The sequence below is a fragment of the Pogoniulus pusillus genome, chromosome 25, assembly GCF_015220805.1.
Source record: "Pogoniulus pusillus isolate bPogPus1 chromosome 25, bPogPus1.pri, whole genome shotgun sequence".
NCBI lineage: Eukaryota > Metazoa > Chordata > Aves > Piciformes > Lybiidae > Pogoniulus > Pogoniulus pusillus.
The window spans coordinates 11,947,438-11,973,339 of NC_087288.1; the positions used below are offsets into that span (position 1 = coordinate 11,947,438).

At 42.6% G+C, this 25,902-nt stretch overlaps 1 protein-coding gene across 1 annotated transcript; it reads left to right on the forward strand.

The window, feature by feature from the left end:
• Nucleotides 1-11,716: 11,716 nt before the first annotated feature.
• On the forward strand, nt 11,717-21,368 carry ATF3 (activating transcription factor 3). The gene is made up of 4 exons (XM_064164066.1): nt 11,717-11,845; nt 16,710-16,953; nt 18,272-18,379; nt 19,815-21,368. The coding sequence occupies exons 2-4, from the start codon at nt 16,714-16,716 to the stop codon at nt 20,010-20,012; spliced, it is 546 nt and encodes a 181-aa protein (XP_064020136.1). The 5' UTR covers nt 11,717-11,845; nt 16,710-16,713; the 3' UTR covers nt 20,013-21,368.
• The last annotated feature ends 4,534 nt before the right edge of the window (nt 21,369-25,902 follow it).

Below are 25,902 nucleotides of genomic sequence, written 5' to 3' on the forward strand. Positions count from 1 at the left end.
CAGCTTGTCCACTTTAAAGCTGCCATCCAAATCCATCATAGTTTGAAAAGGTTTGAAAAGGAGAAGTATCCAGACCCCCTGTGGCTGTGGTTGAGGTTCTGCACACCATCCTTGTCCTTTCAGGAGAAGGTCACAGAAAGGATATTTCCAGTTTAAATCAAAGAAATTATAAATATTCCCCCAGGAGGGGATGTCTACTGGGTGAACTTTAAGATGTGCTCTAAAAATATGTTGCTGACTTCCCACTTGACATAATTTGTTTCCCTATTAAACTGTAATATAATTAGGGCCTCCTCTAACCCTGCCACTATTTGTTGTATCAGTGGAAACGTGGCCTCACAGACTGTGGTGAGAATAAGGTATACATGTAAAGTCTAAAATAATCCAGGCAGTAGTAGAAGGAAGAATAGCTGGTAGAGAGCACTCACCCCTCCTACCTTGCAAGGTATTTAGGTGTCTTATCACATAAGTGTAAATCAATGTTAGGCTGAAAGGCTTTGAAAACTTGGACTGGGAGTTCAACTCTCTTTTCATTCATGCGAATGAAGTATAGCTGAACCAGAGTCCATGAGGTCACAGAGGGAAATGAAAGGAGAATTGGGACCAAAATGGATTGAGACCAAGAGCTGAGGCCAAAGACTCTTGCATCAGCAAGATATTTTAATTGGAAAATAGGTGATGACTACGCTGGTGCTAACAGTCACTATGATGATTATGGTTGATGACTGTTAGCACATTTAATCTCACCTTCTGTTTCTGCTAAAATCTCACCCAGTAACCCTTCTGTTGAGTTCTGGGAGATATGTGGCAGGTGTCTTGAGAAGCAGGGACAGGTCTTGAACTAGAGTAGTAGAAGTAGGCTGGTTAAAGCTCCCCTAGATTTTGTAATAGGTCCATGTGGGGCAGACACTTTCATAAATAAGGTTCAGTGAACAGATTATGTCAGGAACCCAAAGGATGCTGAAGTTTTCCCCTTGCATAGTTTAAAGGAAAGAGTTTAGAGAAAAGGTCCATGCCCATAGCTCCATCCTACTGATACCCTGCAGTAGAGACACCCCCACACTCTTAGGAAATCACCCAGACTAAACTCAGCCAGATGGAAGTTAAGGAATGAAGATTTCTATTCACAGCTTAGCACAATATACAAGCAGGTATTTATAATATTTACAGCTATAGACAGAAATAGACAAGTTAAAGGTAATACAGAAACACAGCATCCCTCCCAGAAACCAGAGTCCCCAGGAGAGGTTCCCTACCATCCTTTCACCTTCTTTCCACTCCTCTACCTTACCCCAGAGTATGTCTTACAGATAAGGTGAGCTGCAAGGATTGGCAAGGGGGGTTAGAAGAATAATTAGTTGGGTTATGCAGGGAGAAAAAGCACAAGCACTGACTGTGACAGAGACCCACACACTCTGTCTTATCTATGTTTTGTTTTCCTGTTTTTATACATCTCAGCAAGCCTATGAGTGCAGCAGACATCACCATTGTTTCCTTTTCACAACCTACAATCTATTTTTTCCATTAAAATATTCCAGTTAGCCTCAAACCAGCACAACTTCTCTTGTAAAAGCACATATAGTGGGCATTTTTAAAAAGGGAAAAGTGTGGTGTTTCAACATTTCTTCAAACTGGTGACCAAACCTACAAGCGCTTAGACATCTGCATGGATATTTAAAGGATACAGAGTATCCATGGAAAAATTAGTTACATCATAGCTGAGGGAGCTGGGGTTGTTTAGCCTGGAGAAGAGGAGTCTCAGGGATGAGCTCATTGCCGTCTACAACTACCTGAAGGGAGACTGTAGCCAGGTGGGGTTGGTCTCTTCTGCCAGGCAACCAGCAACAGAACAAGGGGACACAGCCTGAAGTTGTGCCAGGGGAGGTCTAGGCTGGATGTTAGGAGGAAGTTGTTGCCAGAGGGAGTGATTGGCATTGGAATGGGCTGCTCAGGGAGGTGGTGGAGTTGCCGTCTCTGGAGGTGTTTAAGAAAAGCCTGGATGGGGCACTTAGTGCCATGGTCTGCTTGATTGGCTAGGGCTGGGTGCTAGGTTGGACTGGATGATCTTGGAGGTCTCTTCCAACCTGGTTGATTCTATGAATATGACAGGCATCCATGTCTTTAAAATGAGATGGTGAAGCACATTTTACTTTCATCAGCTTTCATGTATGTGTAGAAATTATAAATTTCACTTTATGGGAAGCTAAAGCCTTAAAAATTGTAAATCTCTCCCTTAACATGGAGCAATGCATTACTGAATTCCTCTACAAGACACAATGAATTCATAACAAAATCCACTGAATACTCCTAACAGCCTTACTGAATACTCCCTAACAGGACTACTTTTAAAGCTATCTTTACTTTCTCTCTCTTGCTGACTGATGGCTGATTGTGTATCACAGTCTCTTTTCTGCATATAAGGGGAGAGTAGTGTTTTCGGTTAACTAGGTCATTACAGTTTTAAAGTACTGTGTATGTTCATGTGTGAAGTACCACTAAAAGTCCTTCAATATTTATCTGCAAAAGCAAGCAGACTCTTGACACAATAACCAGCAATGCTGGAGAAGCAGTCCTCTCTCATTATGGTTACAGCTATGCAAAATTAATTGGGACTGACCTTGTACTGAACTTGATGGCACTGGTATCTGAGGAGAAACTCCCACATTGGTTGCTAAATGTCTTGGTAAGTCCTGACAATCAGGAAGCACCTACTCTAATCAGCTCCATCTGTAGTTGTTAGGTTGCTTCCACAGGACAGCTTTCTGTCTCTAGAACAGCCACCAAAGTGTCCTCTTATGCATTATCCAATATTCTGCATCACCTTGGTAATCCCCTCTGGTCAGCAGAATTTCCTCAGATTTTCAATCAGTCAGGGTTGGAAGGGACCACAAGTATCATCTAGTTCCAACCTATCTTCCTTCCTTCCTTCCTTCCTTCCTTCCTTCCTTCCTTCCTTCCTTCCTTCCTTCCTTCCTTCCTTCCTTCCTTCCTTCCTTCCTTCCTTCCTTCCTTCCTTTCCTTCCTTCCTTCCTTCCTTCCTTCCTTCCTTCCTTCCTTCCTTCCTTCCTTCCTTCCTTCCTTCCTTCCTTCCTTCCTTCCTTCCTTCCTTCCTTCCTTCCTTCCTTCCTTCCCCCCTTCCTTCCCCCCTTCCTTCCTTCCTTCCCCCCTCCCTCCCTCCCTCCCTCCCTCCCTCCCTCCCTCCCTCCCTCCCTCCCTCCCTCCCTCCCTCCCTCCCTCCCTCCCTCCCTCCCTCCCTCCCTCCCTCCTTCCCTCCCTCCCATCTCATGCTGCTTAGTTCCTCTAGCATGGCATTGCATGAGACCTTTTAAACCTCTTTACAAACATTTGCCTCCTCTTAACCCAAACAAGCTCAGGGGCAGCTCCACCACAGAGCATGTGGCACATGCAACAGGGTGAAGAAACAGCAATTCAAGAAGGTGTCCTCATAAAGAAAGAAAGAAATAAAGTAGAAGCAAGATTTCACAGGTGCTTCTGCAAATTATGACCTGTCTACTCCCAGAAAGGAGCAACAAAAAAATATAGGCAAGTTATAAGGTATAGACTTGCTAGTGTTTAGAACAATACCTAACTTAGAAAATCATCCACTTCAGCTTCTTTAGAACAGCTTGCAGAATCTCTTGATATACAACAGCTCTCCTACCTCCAGTTCTGGTCCCTGCAGTCCCCAGGCCCTCGGGTGCAGTCCTATTTCTACTTTTATTACTATTTATTATTTGGAGTTTAATTTGTTCTATTTGGAGTTTAATTTTTGCTAGTAAAGCAGAGCTGATCTTTTTCTTCTTTATATTTTACATTTTCACAAAGTGTATCAGTAAAAACTCCTGATGAGAAAGGCTCAGAGACAGAGATAAAAATTCTTCCAATTAATTGTTAAACTCTCAGAAAATTATTTTCTTAGTCATCATTTTGTATACTCAATACACATTAGCTATTCCTTCCACTTCAGGAATCATAGAATCATGGAATTAACCAGGTTGGAAGAGATGTCCAAGATCATCCAGGCCAACCTAGCACCCAGCCCTATCCAGTCAACTGGACCATGGCACTAAGTGCCCCACACAGTCTTTTCTTGAACACCTCCAGGGACGGCGACTCCACCACCTCCCTGGGCAGCCCATTCCAATGCCAATCACTCTCTCTGTCACGAACTTCCTCCTACCATACAGCCTACAGGCTGGCACAACTTGAGATTGTGTCCCCCTGTTCTGTTGCTGGTTGCCTGGGAGACAGCTTCAAAAAATGCTTCAGCCAGAAAAACTTAATGGCCTCAAATGTGCTGAAGTTCATCTGGGCTTGTGAGATGGTGTGTGTGAACAGCCAGATATTAATCCAGTGCACTCCTAGTTCAGTGCAGGAAATGTTTGCCTCTAAATAACTTGCTAAAAAAGTAAATTTAAAGTATTTGATAAATTCCAAACATTAGAATTAGAATGGAAATGAATAATAAAGCAGACAGTTGACCTTAGAAATAGTTATAAAATGCAGTGTAATATTTTTTACTAACTAGGCTCTCTTCTAACATCTGCTACTAAAACAGACTTTAGTGTTAAGGGGTGGAGAAAACACTCTACTTTTGTTCTCTATGTCAAATTTTGGTTTTATGGTCCAGATCTCTTTAAAATTCCTAGGTTTTTGCTTATTTTAATAGTTCAGTATCTACTCATTTTTTAAGCTTTTGTTGTTTTAGAAAAGTAACTACTTCAGAGTTCTCTAATGAGTTAATGGATCCTTCCATACATGTAAGAAAACTGCCCAAATAAGCTACAGTGTTATACCTTGTCAAGTATTTTCATCCCTAATGTGTTAAAAGAAATATAATTCCACAGGATTAAGTTAAATTATTTATGGAGGCTACTTTAGATTTTCACTAGCAGTAAGCTTTAAGATAAGCCAGGCTTTTAGACAAGGCCTATTTGGCCATCTATTTAATTGCTGTGCTGAATCTAGTCTTCTGTTTGACAGCTGAAAGATTGTCATCCTTTTTAGAGAACAATATAGAACTCTTACATGTAAGAAAAACACACCCAGAGTCCTTACTGGAGCACTAGATACTGCTGTGACACACACACACTGGAACAGAGATGCATCTAGAGAGTATCTAGCAACAAAAGACCCAGGACTGATGGCACATTACAGTGCTAATTAAAATGAGACATAAAGCAAAAATACATCATCCTTATCCATTATTTGTTTGGAAATCATAACTACTTCACCCTAGAGTGTAAAATACTGTTATCCATTTGGCAGGCCAGGAAACAGAAGCAAAGACCATCAAGTTTCCCAAAGACGCTGAATAAGGAGCCCTCTCATCTCCTGGCCCCCCGCCCAGTGAACAGCATTGTCCTCATCTGTCTTGTTAATATTTATTCCCAGTGTAGAAAGACTAAAGCCCACAAAAAGCTGGGCATAGTGTAAATGAATGTCCCAGTCTCTCACACGTACCTTGTAACCTGCAAGGCAAAATCATGCATTGTTCTGAGACATTCATGGCCTCGGACTTCCCTTTTAAGCTTGGACTGGGGATTGAGCTGATCTTTTAATAAAACTCAACCAACAAGAGCATTTTTTCTACATGGAAAGGCATGAACTGGGTTCTCACCTTCATCTGAGAGGAACGGAACTCTTCTTTCTTTCTCAGGAGAAATGCTCTAACCAGAAATGATCAACCATGCTGCTCGGAGGATCTTACTGTAGACATTCCTTGCTCAAGCCGTGATGTCCTGAAGTTATAAGAGAGTTAGACAGTAAAGCACATGGTGCCTGACTTTACAGTGTTGTGGTGAGGACATGCCCTTGACAAGAGGCATCCTGCAGCCTGCTTTTCTCTCACTGTAGCCATGTTGCTTCAGTCACTGGACTCTACCCCACAGTGGGTGGCATTGCCCACTAGATTGACACCACTTAGGAACCCCAGGCAGGTACACTGACACCATGCACCTTCCCCCATTGCTGAGGTGACCTCAGCATATCCACAGAGCAGTCAAGATTTGGGCTCAGGGAATGCTTCTGTGACTAATTAAGGCAGTCTAATTTTAAAACTGCATGCAGCTCTATCGGTTTCATTTTACTTACACTTTATTCTTATTATCTGGATTGTTAATGGAAAAAAAATCAGTAAAGATAAGAGGCTGCAAGTTAAGATGATTCATGTGTTCCTTTCATGGCAAGGCAAATGTGAAGTAGGTGAGAGGACAAACAATAAGCAGAGTGGAGGGTGCAATGGCAGCCTTGGTTTTGAATCTTCTGTGGACTGTAAATCTATGCCATGCATTGTTCACATTTAAAATGGTGTCTGTGTAGAAATCACTGTTCAATAATTAGAAATGTGCATCTTTAATGACTGTGGCAGATTGTAATTTACACAGTTACCACGCAGATGAGAAGAGCTGTTTAAAGTATCATTAATGATAGCAAGTCCCAGAGTATTCTTTTACACAGGCAGTGTTCCAAATGCGGTCAGTGGGAGCTGTTACTTTTTATCGGGGGATGCGTGTGTGTGTGTGTGTGTGTGTGTGTAGTAGTAGCATGGTGATTCCATAATGTATCCAAAATATTTGTAGCTTGTTGAAGTAAAAATGGACTCTCTTCTTCTCACCCTCTGTGTTTACCTGGCACAGAAACCCTACTAGGTAAGTCCAACGAAAGGAAACATGTACTTTCAGGGAATAACTGCCAGCATTTCATTCAAGTAATTTCAAGAGGAGAATTTTGTATGCTGAGAACTAGTGTGACTAAATGTTCATTTTTTTTCCCATAGTCTCTGAGGGCTTAAATTTCTCTCACTGAAGTCAATGGGAATCTTTCCATTGACTGTAATAACAATTGGATCTGGTCTTAATACTCTCATCAGTGATCTTTTTTTTTTTCACACATAAAGCCATTGATGAAGTTCTCTCTGGCAAGCCTTTCCAGTGTGGAAAAAATGAGGAGGGGAAAATGAAGGGGAGAATCTGTGAAAATGGAGCTTTTCTTTCCCTTAAGTGAATGAGACTATTAAGGTATCATAAAGGACACACACTTGCCTGAGTGTTATCATTTTATCATTTTGCTTGTTCAGTGGAACCAGTGAACTTGCCTGCTTCATTTTGGTTGAAGACGCAATTCTTTCCTCTATGGGATGTCTTTTCCTTGTTGATTATTTGGATGTATTCAAAGAGACCAAAGATTGTAAATACAGGTGACTGTATTTAGCCAGCTTTTATGCCAGTGCCACAAGGTCCATCTGAAAAACAAACAAACAAACAAACAAACAACTCAAACAACCAACCAAAAAAACAACCCCACACCAAACCAAACAAAAAAAAGAAATAAACCTCAACCAACCAACCAAAAACCAAAACAAAAAAAACTAAACAACCAAACCAAAGCAGAACAACAACAACAACAAAAACAACCCAGGACCCTTGAAAGGCTTTGGCAAAAAGAAGCTTAAAGATATACTTGATTGGCCCAAAATCAGGGCTGTCTCTCAGCTAGAGAGAAGGGATGTTTGGATAACTTGCCCCTTCACCCTTCAATCCCAAAGCACAATAATATGTGACAACCTTGTGGAGCATTTAATTTAGTAAAGTCCCTCTGAAGTTCATGGTAATTTTGAACACCAGAATCTGATCCGGAAATGTGTGTCATGTTGCACCCATTGGTAATTTTGTTATCAGTGCCTCCATTTTATTAGCAGAGAAATGTAAAGTGAAATGACAGAAACCAAAAGAGAAAATTTAAATGGTTCATTTAAGATTAGGAAGCTACTGGGAACAGCAGAAAGACTAACGGGATTAAAAAACCACTGGGGAAATGGAACCGAAAGGGAGATGACAGAATCCAAGGATACAGGGAAGGAAAACAGAGCAGTAAGAAGAGGAGAAAGAGGGAACTGAGAAAAAGAAAGCACAAAAACAAAGAGAGAGAGAGAAGAAGAAAAGGAGAGAGAGAAGAAGAAAAGGAGAGAGAGAAGCTGTTGTTTTAAAGAAATTGGAAAGATAACTGTTACTGAAACAAAGAAAAAAGACAGTTGGAAATAAGATGTCCAAAAGGAGACAATAAATGGAGAATAAATTTAGAAATATAATGACAGATATGGGAAGTAAGGGGGAAAAAATAAGTTGAGGAGAGAAAAGCAAGGAGGAAATGAATTTCATCTTCAGTGTTAAAGAATAAAAGGAGTTAAAATAGTGCATATGCTTCCCTCCAAAAGACTCATCCACTCGAGTAGTATTACATCTAAAACAGTAGCAGAGTTTGCCACACAGCCTCTGTGAGAAACTGTCCTGTAGTTCTGTGGGTTTTAACTCCCTTAAATATTTGGACCTGTAGAGATCTAAACCTTCCAAAGTGAATTTGATCCTCACTGCTGTAGGTTTGGTCATTTTTTTAAAAGTTGCTTTTTGGAGAAATTCTTGAGAGTAGCCCACAAGTGCCCAAGGGGTCTCCAGACAGCAGCTGAAAAGCCCTGGGATGGGTGGGAAGGGTTGATGTTACTTCTACTGCACATTAGTCTCATAGTTCAAGCAGCAGAAAACTAAACCTTGGGAAAAATAGTCCCATATTTCACCTCTGGTGTTCAGTCAGATGAGAAAATTGTCTCAAAAGTAGTGCATGTTTTGGGGCATGGGGGAGTCCACACAGATTCAGACCTGAATGTACCAAAAGCAAAAATCACAGTGAAAGTTAATTCCCATTGCAGAAATAAAGAATATTTGGCAAGAGAGAAGAGCAGAATCAAACCACCTGATTCTGTGTTGATTTTACCACATGATAACTCTGTTAGGGTTACAGTAGTTTAAAAACAATATGATTAAAACTGCAAAGCCCACAAAGAGACAGATTTTGCTCACAATACAACTACACATTTTATTTATTTACATCATGTTAATATCTGCTCCTGACAAAATGTATTTAATGGAACTGCACGACCCTAAAGCAGCATAGGATCTGGATGCAAAACAGGGATTTTAATTGTGTTACTCTGACTGACGTGCTACAGTGGCATGAATGTGAAGACAGGAGAGAACAGAAAACTTTTCTCATAAGGAGTCTGTTCCACCGTATAATGATGTCTACAGCTTTGTTTAGCAAAGCAACAACCATGTTTTAGTTTTAGTAATGTCAATGTTTATTAGTGTCAATGTATGTGAAGGCAGGATTTTGTCAGGGAAAGATAAAGGAAAGAATTCCGCCCTCTACACTGGAGACTCCTGGAGGGCTGCAAGGTCCACACCGTGGGACAGTATTCAGCCTAACATCTCTGCAGAGTGAAAAGTACTCAAGACATGTCAGTCTTGTGGTGATGAGCTGCCACACCTGGCACAAGGGAAAGTAGAAATAATGAACATGAATGACACCTTGGTGAAATGACTGCTGTTTCAGAGGGGTTGTCCCACGAAGCTGGTGAAGAAAGAGGGAAATTAAATGGGAAATGTGCAGCAAATGTTCAGAGGGAGGCAGATGAAAGATATGTATGAGAAGGAGAATGAAAGTGGCAAAAAACGTTAGAGCATCTGAGGGCTCTACTGAGTTTTGCTTTAACTTCCTGATAGGCTTACCTCTTTTTTTTGTTGGTTTTTTTTTTTTTTTTTTTTTTTTTTGGGTTTTCTTAGCTGTAGTGTAATCCTGCATCTTTACTGCAATCAAGTCAGATTTGGGTGTAAAGGGAAGCAGGGTAAAACCTATGTAACACAGTGGATTTATTTTTCTCTGTGGTTTCATTTTCTTTTTTTTTTTTTTTCCACAGAAGATTTTCAAGCCAGGACATGTTTCAGTGGCCTAATCTTAAATGTGCACAGGAACAGCCTCTCTGTTTGCTTTGCAGGGAGGAGCTGGCTCACTTCAGGAGTAGTTCAAGAATGAACACAACTGGTTTGCTGTCAGTTTTTAGTACTGGCTGTAGCTCACGGGCAGTAATAGTACCAGAAGCAGAGTTGTACAAAGCTGAAATTTCTAGGCTTTAGTTTTGCACAATACAATACTATTTCAAAGCAAAATAATCATCTGCCTGCTAGGTGAAATCTTGTGGTTGTTGAGTAGGTGTCAGTGACCCTTAACAACAGGATAACAACACTTAGATTTCAAAGGTACTTCTGGAAAGGAAGGAGCTGCTCCTCCTGCACGCTTGATTATTCTGCGACATTGCTCTGCTTAGCCGAAAGTGCTCTAAATAAATTTCCACGTCTGATACAGCTTGCTAAATAGGAACAGACTGTTGCTGAATCTCTGTCAAAATCACAGCAGGCACCTGTTCGTGGCCACTAAAACTAATGTTGCTAACGTGTTTCCACAATAACTTCATGCTTAGAACTTTTCAACAAATTAGCTTTTGAGAATACATTTTCCACATTTGGCCTCTGCTTGAGAGGGATTTCTTCTTCTCCTAGGCTTGAGAAAAATGATGCCAGATGTGCTCGAACACAGCACGAATTACACAATTATGCCTCTGAAGCAAAAAGAACTTCACCGGCTGCGCCAAGATGAAACACAAAGTTTGCTCTAGACCTTTCTGAAGAGCAAAGGTTTTACCTGGCATTATACTTGACATTGATTTACCTAGGCTAATAAAGATAAGGCAATGCACCTATTTTGAAAGGGCTGAAGATGATTTATCTGTAGGTGAGTGGAAAAAGAAAAGCCCTCAGCTTGCACGACCTGTAAACAGATCGCTGCCAGGTAGGTTAGAGGAGCTCACTCCTGCCCTCTGCAAAGTGCACTTCATTGTCTGAGGAGAATAGGGAGTGACTGCACCTTCCACAGAAGGCAGCCAGCGTCACTACTCTACACCCCTTCCCCACCAGACTTGTTTTGTTTTGATTTTCTTTCCCAAAAGCAGAAAACTAAATCTAAACCAGGAGCGTTAAGTTTGCGAAGTTGATCATGCTAGCGCTGGAACATCTGAAAAACTATTGTTCTTGTCTGTGTGGCCCGTGTGGACATCCACGGGTGTACGCCCAGGCAGCCATATGTACAGAGTAATAGAGAGGGACTTTCAAACTAGAGATCCTTGATAAAAGGCTCCCAGCAATTCGTATACCACTTGAGACATATTGCCTAATATCGAGCTAGAGCCACATCAAACATCACAGAGTTAATAATCTGGAGCCCTTGATCGAGGTGTACATTTTGAGTTGCTTTAGTTAGAATACCCTCAATCACGGTAACGTCCCGATCTGCCGTGCCTGGTACAGGGACTTGAAGATTGTTTCAATGACAAGTTAGTGTGAATTGTATATGGACTATTACCGTAGTGGATAACTTTGTAAGCATTTTCTGTCCTTCCTGGCTCAGTGCCTTTTCTGACACATCTTAGTTTCTAGCACGTTGGGGGCTGGTAGAAGGCAGTTTCTGCCGTTTAACAAACCAGGAAGCTACGGAAGCAAATAAAGAAAGCAAGAGCCCCTTCACCACAGCCCTCTCCTCTAGGGACTCCCTGGTTTCCTCTGTCAGAGAGCCGAGGGATACGGTAGGGGACCTGCGATGCCACCCCGCACGGCTCGGCACGGCACGGGGCTGAGCGCGCCGTGCCGAGCCGTGCCGGCAGGGAAACCTTGCATCACTGCTACAGGCTTCGCTTCCCTCCTCCCTCTCTTTCGGGGAGGCTATTAATAGCATGACATCAGCCCGGGACTCGCCGCCAGAGTAAATACCAGCGCTGCCCGCTCGGCTATATAAGGGGGGTGATGCAACCGAGGCGAGAGGCAGAGGAGCGGGGAGAGGCGAGAGCTGCTCTCCCGGAGGAAGCAAGCGGATAAGAGGGAACGGCCACGGGACGATAGCGCTGCAGCGTGGGTGCGGAGCCCCTTCTCTCCGTCCGAGAAAGCTGCAGCAGCGGAGGAAGGTAGGTGGGAGTGGGAAGGAAGACACCGAGGGATCCGTGTCGGACGGGTCAAGGGGCTGAGTTCCGTGGGAGGTTTGTCCCACCACTGAGAGATGCCCGACGATGGGGCCGCGGGCCGCGGGGAGCAAAAGTTTTGCTGCCGAAGCGAAGTTCGGGGCAGCGGTGCCGCCACCTCCCGTGAGCTCCGGGGAAAGGCGCCGCAGCCCCCGCCGGAGCCCCTCGCCCGCTCGCCCTCCCCCGGCGCTCCCATCCGGGCGATCCCTGTGCCCTGGGTACTGCCGCCAGATGTGAGCGCCGGGAGAGATCCCGCCGAGCCCCGGCTGTCCCGGGGCCGGGCCGGCAGCGCCGCTCGGCACCGCGCGGTGGCGGCCTCGGCGGAGGGAGCGCGCCAAGGAGCGGGACCCGGCGGGGCTCCCGCGGCGTGGACGGGCGGTTTGGGGCGACCAGAGGCGGCCCCCAAGGGTCCGCAGGGGCAGGTGGGACCAGCCAGGCTGTGTCTCCCCGCGCCGCCGCGAATAGGTACGGCGGGTACGGGCGCACCGAAAGAGCGGGAACTCGGGACTGAGCCGCGGACATTGGCTTTTTCCTTCTGTCCCCCCGTCTCCGCATGAAGATCAGTTGCTAAACTGTTGCCTAATTAAGTCAGGCGTGACACAACGGCAAACTTGTTTCAGAGAACTAGTTTCCTGTTGGAAATCAATTTCCCTCCTAGTAACAGCATTTGACAAGCCGGAAGGCAGCCGAAAATGGTTCGGGAAAGATGTGGGATGTCAGAAAGCTTGAGGTCAAGCAGCGTGCACAGAGGTTGTGAAGTGTAATTGCTCTTAATGCTGTTTAAGATTAACCTCAATGGTTATCGGAGTTTATTGCATCAGCACCAGAAAAGGAATTCATATGAAGAAATAAACTGCAGTAATCTGCAGTTAAGCAAAAAAAGGCTAAGACTGAACCTGGTCACTGTTAATATTGGTAATGAACAACGATACCCTTAAATAATAGAAACACATAACTGGGAAGTATGTCTTGAATGAAAACATGGGCAAATTAGATGTAAAAGTTCACTCTAGATGGAAAGAATCCTCAGCAAAAGAACAAACAAAAAGTAGGAAGAAAATGAATGAATAAATTTGTTTGGATCTACCTGAATTGGAGGAGATATCATTATTAGAAAAAGCTGTTCTCTTTGGAGTATTCCAAAACCAAGTCATGAAGCAATAACTCACGCAGGGAACAAGCTGTGCCTTGATGGTGCAAGTCTGTGAAATGTTCAGCACCTTCAGTGTCGGTGACTTTAGAAGTTCTCAAAGCAGTCCAAAGCCCAGGTCCACCTACATGGCCTAACAAAGTAAACCAAAACATTACCATGATGTAAGGCTTGTTATTCTTATTCCTGCTGCTTCCCCAGCTTTACAAATGCAGACAAAATGAGACAGTGCTCTTGACGGCTTATAGGCAGAGGCAGAGTTTGTACAAAAGTCATGAAAAAGAAATGCAACTTGTTGCCTTTTTTTAATAGCAAAATCTAACTTCTAAAAGCCTATTTGTTCCTCTGAAATATGAAAACTTCTACTGTGTTGTTATGAAAAGGGAAGCTTACCAAACAGCTTTGACATAAGGCTGCTTGTTTTTGTTATTGATACGACAGAGGCTCATAGCAATCCCATCAGTAGGCTGAAAGCACTGTCCTGAAGCTCTGCCCCAAGAAGGAGGCCCAGGAAAACAAACAAGTGGCAAACAGCTCTGCAAAATGAGGTTTGGCTTACGGCACAAATCCTTAAACAAGCCTCAGCCACCTAGTAGGCCCTCCCTTACCTAAAGTCTTAGTCAATAGAGATGCTTTTCAGGATGTCTGGAAGGTCACTGAGCTGTTCAGGCTCAGGAGAAGTGCAAGTTTCCATGGACAAGGACACTTACGCCTCTGTGCTTTCCCTCCCCATGGGCACCCTGCCATTCCTTTTTTCACACCAGTGACAGACAGATGAGAGTAACTGAAGACATGGTAGTAGGGCTTTCTTGATGCTTGTGGTACATTTAGCACTAGGTTGTAGAACTCCACAAGTAACACAATTTCTTGGGTGCAAATATTCTTGGTTTCCCCTGATGCTGCTGCTGCCTTTAATTAAAACTTCACCTAAACTGGGAAAAAAAAAACCACCCAAAAAAACCCAAAAAACAAAAACCCCACCAGAGCTCAAAACTGAATAGCCCAATTAATTCTGGAGAAGCAGTTTTACTGTCAAGACTCCTGGGTTGGTTGAGCTATACAGAATTAACTTTGTTGAATGAAGCCAAGGAGACTGATTCAGTGAACGTGACTGAAATTTCTGCTAGTGACGAGAGGCTCAGAGTCATCTGGAATTAGCCTGTTTAAATGAGTTGAATAGTTGAATGCTGATAAATGGCAAATATTGCTGGGAGGACTTCATTTGGAAATTAGAGGGCTGATTCTGACTTGTTGGAAAAGAGTAACTGATAGCTGTCTGAGATTACAGGATTAAACTGTATCAGTTTAAATGTGACTCATGAGCAGGGGCTTTCTGAAAAGAGTTACATAAATTTCCCAAGGTCTTTCTGAATAACAAGTTGTTCCAAATAATTTCCTCATCTTTAACAACTTTGGGTGAAATCCTGGCCCCATTGAGGTCAACAGAAAAAGCCCTCTTGGTGGGTTTAGGATTCCACCCTAAGACTTCAGGAAATGTTCAGCTCTCTGTGGTGACTGGATGAGGAAGAAGTGAGGAAGACTGCAGCTGGACATGGTATTTCCTACAAACTGGGAATTGGCTGTCCTCAGATTTTAATATTTACGTCACTTAGCAATGAACCAAATTCCATTCTCACTTCCACCAGTGTGGATTCCCAGTGTATTTTTAGGTTATCTCTTGGTAAAATCTATCTTCTTGTCAAGGCACCTGACCCCAGACATTTCTTGCTGAGTTAGAGTAGTGTATGAGGAACTGTGCAAGCCTGGGTTGACCATGTGGAAATTTAACTTACCCATACTGCTACCCTGAGGCAGCTCTTTGCTTACCTGCACTAAGTTAATGATAATTGACTTGGCTGTGATAATTACAGTTCTAATCAAGAGTACATAACCTGCTGTAATTACCCATCAGCTATTAAAAAACTCCTTCAAAATACATATGCTGAAGTATGCTGGAAAATCAACACAGAATCATAGAATCAAAGAATGAATTGGGTTTGAAGTGACCTTCAAAGGTCATCTAGTCAAAACCCCTGTAATGAGGGGTGGCTCAGAGCCTTGTTGAGCCTGACCTTGAAAATCTCCAGGGATGGGGCCTCGACCACCTCCTTGGGCAACTTCTTCCAGTGTTCTACCACCTTCACAGCAAAGATTTTGTTCCTAAGACTCAATCTCTAATTTAAAGCCACTGAGCCTCATCCTGCCACTACAGGCCTTTGTAAACAGTCCCTCTCCAGCTTTCTCATAGACGCCCTTCAGATACTGGCAGGCTGCTATTAGGTCTGCCTGGAGGCTCCTTTTCTCCAGGCTGAACAACCCCAGCTCCTTCAGCCCGTCCTTATAGCTGAGATGTTTCAGCCCCCTGAGATGTTCCAGAGTGTGTCCCCACTCTGGAAAACAGTAAAATCCAATGTAACACAAGTTGCTTTTTGAATAAAGGAAATAATCCAATCTGCTTTCCCATAGATTTGCACATTTTGTCCTTTGTGCCACTCACAAAAAGTGCTCAGCTTTCTCCCAGACCTCTTATTTCACCTCTTCTGGGCAAGAGATGGCCTATGTCATGCAGAGCTGGGTGCAACCGCTAGCTAGGTTGACCACAATGTTTGGAGATGACTAACTGCTGAATTTTGCCTCTTTCTCCCTCAGTGGGGTCATCAGTTTTCACAAAGAACATAGTGGGCCTTTCTCCCTCTAAAACTGGGTAAAAAAGTCTGAAGAATGACTCAAAGGGAGAAAGCAGAGAGCAATATTGGGAAGGTTCATTTCTCTAGCAAAACTACTAGAAATGAGGTTCCTCCATGCGTGTCCATTTGCACAAATCCCCTGAATTATCTCCAGTCACTCTGTTTTATGTCAGCAGGAGATCTGACCCTAAATATTTAGGAATTTCAAACCCTTGGTTGAAGGCACATGAGGACAGTTTCAGATTTTACAAGAGCAAAGGAATGAAACAGACAGCTTTACACCTATGTTTAGAAGCCCCAGGGCTTGTACAGACTTTTACTTTCGTGCCAGCTCTTACCATTAACCATTTCCCAGAAGTTTTTAGCCAGATCTACAACTCTCTAAACTTCTGCCACAGATCCTCTCATAGTTATCAGACTCAGTTTCTACTAGAACTTGTTGAGCTCTGCCTAAATGCAGCTGAGATCAATGTGTGCTCTGTCCATTTGAAGCTGGAATCTCTGGTGGTGGAGCTCTGAGGACAGAGACACATTTAAGCTCTTTCTGTGCTTTAAAGAAGAACATTTCTTTGCTCTCTGATTTTTGTTCCTTATTCTCTTTCTGTTCACTCTATTCTCATTTGACACACATTACCAGTTTAAAACTTCACAGCACACATACACACACACACTTTTTTTTTCTTGCCCCAACATTGCCTTTCATAAAAACCTAGGAATTGTGTGATGGGTTAATACTATGATAATATTGAAATACCAACTGTAAGTTGAGATAAAGTAGAAGTTTTTGCTAGTGACCAAATTCTCAACTGCCTATCTCTAGAGAGAGATTAGGGTACTTGGGGAATTGGGACACTGAAGCAAGGCAAGCAGTACAGTATTGTTCACAGTATGATATATACCTAGAGGAGATATGATTTGCCTTCCTAAAGTTACTGAAATACTATTATTATTATTATCTCTTTTTACCTTTCAGCAAAATGATGGTCCAACACTCAGGCCAGGTGTCTGCATTAGAAGTCAGTGCCTCCGCAATTGTTCCCACTTTGTCCCCTGCAGGGTCACTGGGGTTTGATGATTTTGCAAATCTAACCCCACTGGTGAAAGAAGAACTGAGGTTTGCCATTCAGAATAAGCGTCAGTTCCACAGGATGTCTTCTACACTGGACACCGTGACAGTTTCTGAAAGGCCACTGGAAACATCAATCATGAAAACAGAGGTATGGCTCTTTGAATAGCATTTCCATGTGAAATATTAATTCTTTAATAAACTTTCACCACAATAGCTGTAATTTCATCAACTCTAGACCTTGTCCACTGTACTTGATCCTTTTAAGGCTACTGCTTGGCTTTTTGCTAAGTGCTTCTGGGAAACTCTTTGGTATTTCTCATTTACACTATAATTGGATATTTTATTTTTTGTTGTGGACTAGGGACAGTGTTTTAGGCTGATTAAAGCAAGCACTACTCTACTTTTCCTGCCTACGTGTGGCTGAACCATAGAATCATAGAATCAGTCAGGGTTGGAAGGGACCACAAGGATCATCTAGTTCCAACCCCCCTGCCATGCACAGGGACACCCTATTCTAGATCAGGCTGCCCACAGCCTCAGCCAGCCTGGCCTTAAACACCTCCAGGCATGGGGCCTCAACCACCTCCCTGGGCAACCCATTCCAGCCTCTCACCACTCTCATGCTCAACAACTTCCTCCTCATGGCCAGTCTCAATCTCCCCACCTCCAGCTTTGCTCTATTCCCCCCAGAACTGTCACTCCCTGAGAGCCTAAAAAGTCCTTCCCCAGCTTTTTTGTAGGCCCCTTTTAGATCCTGGAAGGCCACAAGAAGGTCATCTGGGAGTCTCCTCTTCTCCAGCCTGAACAGCCTCAACTTTTTCAGTCTGTCCTCATAAGAGAGGATTGAACTTGGAACAAGTCACTACTGAAGTTTTATTTCACTGAGGACAGTCTGGTGGGACCCACGTGGGCTAGACTGAGATACACATGGCATGTTATGTCCATACTAGGTTTTTACTTCAAGAAGATAATCTCTGTGAAAAACACTTCTCTTACAGAGTGGAAAAATAGCTTAAGTTAGGAAAAGAACTGCACCTTGGTCTGAGCCCTCACAGGAAACAAACCAAAGCTCAAAGGAGAGTGTTGATATCCCCTGCCTTTAATTTCCTGCTGTCTTGCTGCCTCACTCATGGCATCATCCATTGTGATCCCCACGCTTCTCACTGCTTTTCCTCCTTGGGACATGCAGGGGACATGGAGATGTGGGAGGCTGCCTGGGTCAGTGTCTTTTGAGTGCCACTGATTTAAAATGAGCCAGTCAGATTTTCAGTGGCAAGTCAAAGGGAGTTATTACCATTTTACTGCATGGCAATCGAGGTCAGAACCACATTCTTATGGAATTCACAATATGGGTACTGACAGAGCTACCTGTGTTGCTTTTAAAAATGCCAAAGTTGTCAAACCAGAGGTCAAATGTTTACAGACATCTTAGGGATTGTATCTGTGTATCTGTTTTTATGGGACAGTTTTCTCCTGAAGAGGATGAAAGGAAAAAGCGAAGAAGGGAAAGGAATAAAATTGCTGCTGCGAAGTGCCGCAACAAAAAGAAGGAAAAAACAGAATGTTTGCAGAAAGTAAGTGACTGGTTTGAGCTGTTCTAAATCTCTTGTCCTGCTAGGATTTGAATAGATAGCATGAGATGCTGTCATAGCATCACAGAACCAACCAGGTTGGAAGGGATCTCCAAGTTCATCCAGTCCAACCTACCACCCAGCCCTAGACAATCAACTACTAAGTGCACCATCCAGGCTTTGCTTCAACACCTCCAGGGACAGCAACTCCACCACCTCTTTGGGCAGCCCATTCCAATGCAAATCACTCACTCTGGCAACAACTTCCTCCTAACATCCAGCCTAGACCCCCCCTGGCACACCTTGAGAGTGTGTCCCCTTGTTCTGTTGCTGGTTGTCTGGGAGAAGAGACTGTCCCTCACCTAGCTACAACCTCCTTTCAGGTAGTTGTACCCAGCAATGAGGTCTGCCCTGAGCCTCCTCTTCTGCAGCCTAAACATCCTCAGTTCCCTCAGCCTCTCCTCACAGGGCTGTGCTCCAGGCCCTTCACCAGCTTTGTTGCCCTTTTCTGGACACATTCCTGTACTTCAACATCTCTCTTGAATTGAGGATCACAGAGCATGATAGGAAATACAGAAAGATGCCACCCAAAACTCTGTAAACCCTTCAAAAATATTACTTATTAAAAACAATTAGTGTGTTATCTATTAGAACCACATTTGGTTAAAACTGGAATTAAGTGGAAATCTGGTAAAAATGAATAGAGATTACTCTTTCAGTGATCAGTCTTGTCTGTAGGTATAATATTAATTTGAATCTGTACACTGACCACAAAAATAAGTAAAATCATGTTTCATATAATAGTCATTGTGGAGAACATGAGCCTACAAACACAGACAGGTATTTTCTGACTTCTTTATGAAATGAGTGGCAGAATAGCTTAGCCCTGAATTCTCTGTTTGAAGACCTCAGTTGTGTCTTCACTTGCTCTGCCATGAAACATAACTATTGTAGGGCAGGGTCAGACCTGCCTTCACTCCTATATCTAGGAGCAGGAAAAAAAAGCTATGTCCTCACTTTGTTAGCTTGGCATGGTTTTATAAATATGTGCCATGATGTTCCAGGGAAGCTTAATATGAGTCTAGAAATATGTGCCATGATGTTCCAGGGAATTGGTAAGAAGCACAGATAATTTCTGGTCAATTTTTGATCCAAAAAGTTCAAAATAATTTTGCAGAAGATAATGATAATGCTTTGGGTACCTGTCACTGTAAGTGAATACAAGCCTGGATCTGATTTCTAACTTCTCTAAAGGCCTGATGTTGATATATTTTTTAGACAATTACCAGCTGGGGGACAGGACATTAAGAATGTGCAATTTCTTTCTTTGCTATCCATATGCTTTCTCACCCTTAAGAGACTGCAACTCTTGGATAAACATTTCAATTGCCTACTTAAAGTACTCAGTCTAATAGTGATGTCTGTCCTTTTTGACTAGGAATCCGAAAAGCTGGAAACTATCAATGCAGAATTAAAAGCCCAGATTGAAGAGCTAAAGAATGAGAAGCAGCATTTGATATACATGCTAAATCTTCACAGGCCCACTTGTATAGTTCGGGCACAGAACGGAAGGACACCTGAAGATGAAAGGAATCTTTTTATTCAACAGATCAAAGAAGGAACATTACAAGGTTAGGTGTTTTGTGGAGATATTTATAGCATTTTTAACAACTACCAGAATCCATGGAGGATATGACATAATGTGTAAGATTCTATTAGTCAAGATCCTTTAGGAAGGGCAGATTGCTTTCTTACGTGGAAAGAATCATTTTGGCTTGACAGCGATTCTCCCCCTTGGAAGATCTGGTCTCAGCTAAATTGAAGAGTCTTCTGCCTCAAATATAGGTTTTGCACCTGTCATACTTGCTGTTCCTAGGAGCTATAGACAACGGCTTCAGAAGTTTTAGCTCTGCTAGTATTACAGTATCTGCACTCACAATGTTTGTGCTAGAACACTATGACTTCCAATGCACATGGTACAGACAGCTGTGCTGGATGGACATTACTTTTCCTGTTTGCTGGTAGGAAAAGCAGACTGAGAGTATTTTTGAAGTTTCAAAGTTTCCAGGATGATTTCTGGCAGAACGCACTGATGTGTAATGTTGCATTCTAACCTAACACGCATACACACAAAAAGCCTTTAGTTTCAACCAAGCTTTGTTATTCTTTTCACAACACTTGTGTGGTTTTTTTCTATGACTCATCTCAGAGACTAAATTTGAAGAGCCTAGCAGGTGTAACAAAGAAATGTCTCTTGCAAAACGGCCATGTAGCCAAGTTTGTATTTCATGAGCTTGAACCCCACCTACTACCATCTGGGGACTACGATTCCTCCTTGAATTGCTGAAGAGCAGCTCATACCACCATGTGGTGACTTGGTGCATTAGACCCACTGGAAAGAAACTATCTTTGGAGAGAGATCAGTACAGGTTTTGCCGAAGTAAAGATCTGCAGAACTGAATACCAGGCTCATGAGTCATGAAAAGTTTTGTTTGTTTGCCTTTTGTTGTTGTTGAGTTGGGGTTTTGGTTTTTGTTTGTTTGTTTGTTTTAATCTAGAATCTCATCCTACAAACCTTAATTCATGCTTTTAACTCTCACTCACAGAAGAGGTTTCATGGATTTCAGTGGGTCTACTTATGCAGACAGCTCTTACAGGCATAGAGCTTGACATCTTTTTCCATGCTGATCAGGAATACTTTCTTTTTGCATGATTATTCAGAGAGAAAAGTTATGATTGCAGCTACTTTTATTTTACATTTGAGTGGCAACTGCAGTCAATTAAAAGTGTTACTTAGAGTCTAAAGGAGGCAAGAGTTTCAATGAAGTGAATAATGGGTTTTATTTTTTATTAAATACTAACCTCAGATTTTTTTTTTTTTTAACTGATAGAAGAGCTGCTGGGCAAAACAGTTGATGCTAGGCGTGTTTAAATTCTGATGTTTCTGTGAAATCCTCAGATTGATTAATCCTATAAAATATATCCTTGCTTTTTTTTTAAAAAAAAAGAAAATATTATCCTTATTTATCACTAACATCATAATGGGTAGAGTGAATAAATACTGTGAGCAAGATAAAACTGAAAACACAAGTGTTGCGCTGTCTTTTTGCTTTTATCTCTTGGTGGTTAATATTATATATTCCTAAACTTTACCAGCTGTATCTGAGACACCACTATAGAAAACACTTAACCCTTCATCTTTTCCACAGATGAGAGTATTTTGACTGATTGGGTGCAGACATTATACCTTCCAAAATTCTGTACCTCTCTCGGTGGTGTCTAGCTCTTCAATGTCACAATTTAAACAAAGGAGACAATAAGGATGGAGCTTACAGTACATAATATTTTGCACCAGTTATGCAGTGTTGTAATCGTGGTTTTGTTCTAAAAGCTAAACTTAAAGATACCTCAGCCATAAGCTTCTTACCCTGCAAGTCCCGGATAAGTCTATCAGATATCATACCTTATATGATCATTTTATTCTGCAACAGAACTTCTGAGTATGTTTTCCTAAGATCTGGATATATTGTAATGTCCTATGTCATGTTTTAAAGATATGTACTTCATGTATCTGAAAAGTGAATGTATTACAAAGATGACATACTAGGTCCGATTCTGTCCTCAGAATCCATTATCTTTCTGTATGTTGGAAAGAGCTTCCACTGACTTCAGTGAGTATTTTATTCATGTTCTGTTGGCAGAGTTTGGAGCCTCTGCTGCAACCTTTCTGGCTTAGAGGGCAAGTTCCGTGGGGATTTGGGCCAGCTGTTTATCAGACAACGGATATATGTGAAGTGTGTCACAATTAACTTGTCAAAAAATGTTCATTGGTCTTTGACTTCTGTAACGTGGAAATACAAAACCAAGGAATCACTCTGGGTTGGTACACCTTGGCTTTGCCTTCTGCGCATCAAATACCAGCAGATTAAACTGTTTGCCTCCTCTACTGTTAAAAAGTGTTACCATAGAGACTAGAATATAATGACAGAATTCATGTGTCTCCCCTAGGGAATTTGTACAGTTGCTTTTAACCATATCACTGGTGACGCAGGCGTCATGCTTTTGTTGCTTGATGTTATTTACTTAGCATGCCAAATATTAATATGGTACCACTACCATTGTCAGAAAAATAATCTATTTTTTATTTCTTTATATGCACAGTCATAGCTGCTTTCTACTGCTTTTGTATGTGTGTGTGTGTGTGTGTGTGCATGCGTGCTCCTGCACGCTACTCTAGAAATGATGGTACTCAAGTTTGTTTGACTGTGCCAAGGAAAAGAGTAGTTTAAACAGCTGGACAGTAACAGTATGTTGCATGAGTCTTCTAAAGCATACTTTATTCAGGAGAACCCTTAAAATGCGTTAAAAACAGTTTGTTTTCTATTCTTAAGTTTGTTTTGATACTTTAATAAAAAAGAATTAATATATATTTATTCATGTGTCATTTAATTAATTCTAAGTTTCTAGATCCAGGAGAAACTTAGTGGTTTGGTTTTTTTAAACAACACTGAGATATTAAAAAGCAGACATATTTTTATAGGTCCTCAACAAGAAGTGTCTTATAATTTGAAACTGGTACTCTTCATTGGTTGACAAAGTATAGCCAAAGTTTTGTTGTTACAAGGTTAATAAAGAATTAATAAAGAGCTCAGATGGAAATTAACTCCTGAGCCTTCCCTAACCTTGTGGCTGACCATCTGATAGCTATTTCAGCTTTCTGGTTACTTAATAGGTTTAATGCTTTTGCTGCTGTGAAGCTTTAATATTTATTGAATGCTTTCTATGGTTACATGGAAGGTACTGAAGAAGTATGGCCTCATCAGAGCTTTGGGTTTTGTCTGTCTGTGTTGGGGTGTGTGCCTGTGTGTGCGTGTGCAGGGAGAAGCATGAGGAAAGGAAAGATGAACACAATGTTCTATCTTGCCTTTCTAAAACGAAGCATCTACACCCAGAAGTCCCTGTGTCTTGACAGCCGGGGATGTGGATGAAAACTTTTGGCTTTGGTTCTTTGCAAGCAGTCATAACTGTGTAATACAGAGGTCAGATACAAGGCCAGAAGCCCCAAGGCCCAGGAAATCCACTGCACTATTTCAGAACCTAGATTGAAATACCAGCTGGAAAAGAAGATGTAGGGTACTATGAGCTTGGCAATGCTGAATGCTTACTTTCCTTATCTGTGCATCCATTTACAGATGTGCAGTCTCAGCACATATTCACCCTTTCATGCATTTCCCTGTAGCAATTGTCAAATGTTACTTTTTAATACAGATTAAATTCTAATTTGGCCTGGCCTGTTTTAGAAAACCTTGTCAACAAAATTAGAGCTATGAATTCATGAAGTATTTTCTTTAAATAGTATGAATTAAAACCCTGGAACCACCATTGATGTATATGACCTATGCCTAATAGCATAATTTATCTCCTTTGAACAAAATAATCATAGAATCATAGAAACAATCAGGTTGGAAGAGACCTCCAAGATCATCCAGTCCAACCTAGCACCCAGCCCTATCCAGTCAACTAGACCATGGCACTAAGTGCCCCAGCCAGGCTTTTCTTGAACACCTCTAGGGACAGCGACTCCACCACCTCCCTGGGCAGCCCATTCCAATGCCAATCACTCTCTTTGGGAAGAACTTCCTCCTAACATCCAGCCTATACCTCTCCCAGTATAATTTGAGACTGTGTCCCCTTGTTTTGTTGCTGGGTGCCTGGCAGAAGAGATCACTCCCCACTTGGCTACAGCCTTCCCTCAGGTAGTTGTAGACAGCAATGAAATCTGCCCTGAGCCTCCTCTTCTGCAGGCTGCACACCCCCAGCTGCCTCAGCCTCTCCTCCCAGGGCTGTGCTCCAGGCCTCTCACCAGCTTTGGCGCCCTCCTGTGGACACCTTCCAGTATCTCAACATCTCTCTTGGATTGAGAAGCCCAGAACTGAACACAAGACTTGAGGTATGACTAGTGTTGAGTACAGGGCAGAATAACCTCCCTTGTCACACTGGCCACATTGTTCCTGATCTAAGGCAGGATGCCAATGGCTCTCCTGGACACGCTGCTGGCTCATGTTCAGTTACTATCTACCAGCATTCTCAGGTCCTTCTCTGCCTGGCTGCCCTCCAGCCGCTCTCTCCCCAGCATTTCTTCTCCTTTGGTCTTATTTTAGATGCTAAATCTATGTGTACACATCCATGCAGACCTTAGAGCATGCTGAGCTCTACACTGCACATTAAAAAGGAGAATCTTCTACTTTTTTCTAGCTCTTCCCTTGATGTAAGTGAATAAACAGCAATGTTGAAGGTAGGTAGAGCTGGAAGTGCTTAATGAAACTGAATGGCAACAAATTTAAATTTATATAACTTTTCTACTTGGGCCCATTACAATTTGAAGGTATAAAGGGGACGTTTTAAAAATCACTGATTCTTCATTTTGCAGAAGAAACCAAATTATCTATATGGGTTATTAAAATAAAACAGTATGAGTGGTTGTTAGTTGCAAAGGATTCTGAAAACGAAATCTACTCCATCTTTAAAAAGTCCTAAATCCAGAATGAGAACTTTACCTCATATCCTTCCCTAGGCTAGGTTCAAGTCTGATTCATGCTGGCCACGCTTGGCCAGCGCCCCCGCCTGGACAGCCTGAGAATGACATGACTAGAATGGGTAGCAATATTCATTGATCTAAGTACTTAGAAACATGCTTCATTAGTTTGCAGCTACAGCAATGTAATATGTTCTTTTCTATAACAGACATAACTCATTTTACAAAATGCAGCAAAGGTAAAGAGTCAGAACATTTTATTTTCAGTCCTGCTAAGGAGAGGGACTTGGGGGTGCTGCTGAACCAGAAGCTCAACATGAGCCAACAGTGTGCACTTGCAGCCCAGAGGGCCAACCAGAGCCTGGGCTGCATCAGGAGAAGTGCATCAGAATCAGCAGGTTGAAGGAGGTGATTCTCCCTCTCTACTTCACTCTGGTGAGACCTGACATGGAGTACTGCATCAAGTTCTGGAGCCTCTATTACAAGAGGAATGTGGAGATGCTGCAGTGTGTCTAGAGAAGGGCCACAAGGATGATCAGAGGGCTGGAGCAGATCTGCTGTGAGGACAGACTGAAAGAGATGGGGCTGTTCAGGCTGCAGGAGAGGAGACTCCAGGTGACGTTCTTATGGCCTTCCAAGATCTGAAGGGGGCCTACAAAAAAGCTGGGGAGGGACTTTTTAGGCTCTCAGGGAGTGACAGTTCTGGAGGGAATGGAGCAAAGCTGGAGGTGGGGAGATTCTGACTGGCCGTGAGGAGGAAGTTGTTGAGCATGAGAGTGGTGAGAGGCTGGAATGGGTTGCCCAGGGAGGTGGTTGAGGCCCCATACCTGGAGGTGTTTAAGGCCAGGCTGGCTGAGGCTGTGGGCAGCCTGATCTAGAATAGGGTGTCCCTGTGCATGGCAGGGGGGTTGGAACTAGATGATCCTTGTGGTCCCTTCCAACTCTGACTGATTCTATGATTCTATAATTTAGTGGAAATTCAGTCAGCACT

Excerpts from the sequence above, each read along its gene's own strand:
- ATF3 (XM_064164066.1), top strand. The coding sequence starts at position 16,714 with ATGATGGTCCAACACTCAGGCCAGGTGTCTGCATTAGAAGTCAGTGCC. Across the intron at positions 16,954-18,271 it reads CATCAATCATGAAAACAGAG|TTTTCTCCTGAAGAGGATGA; the intron begins GTATGGCTCTTT and ends TTTATGGGACAG. Across the intron at positions 18,380-19,814 it reads AAACAGAATGTTTGCAGAAA|GAATCCGAAAAGCTGGAAAC; the intron begins GTAAGTGACTGG and ends CTTTTTGACTAG.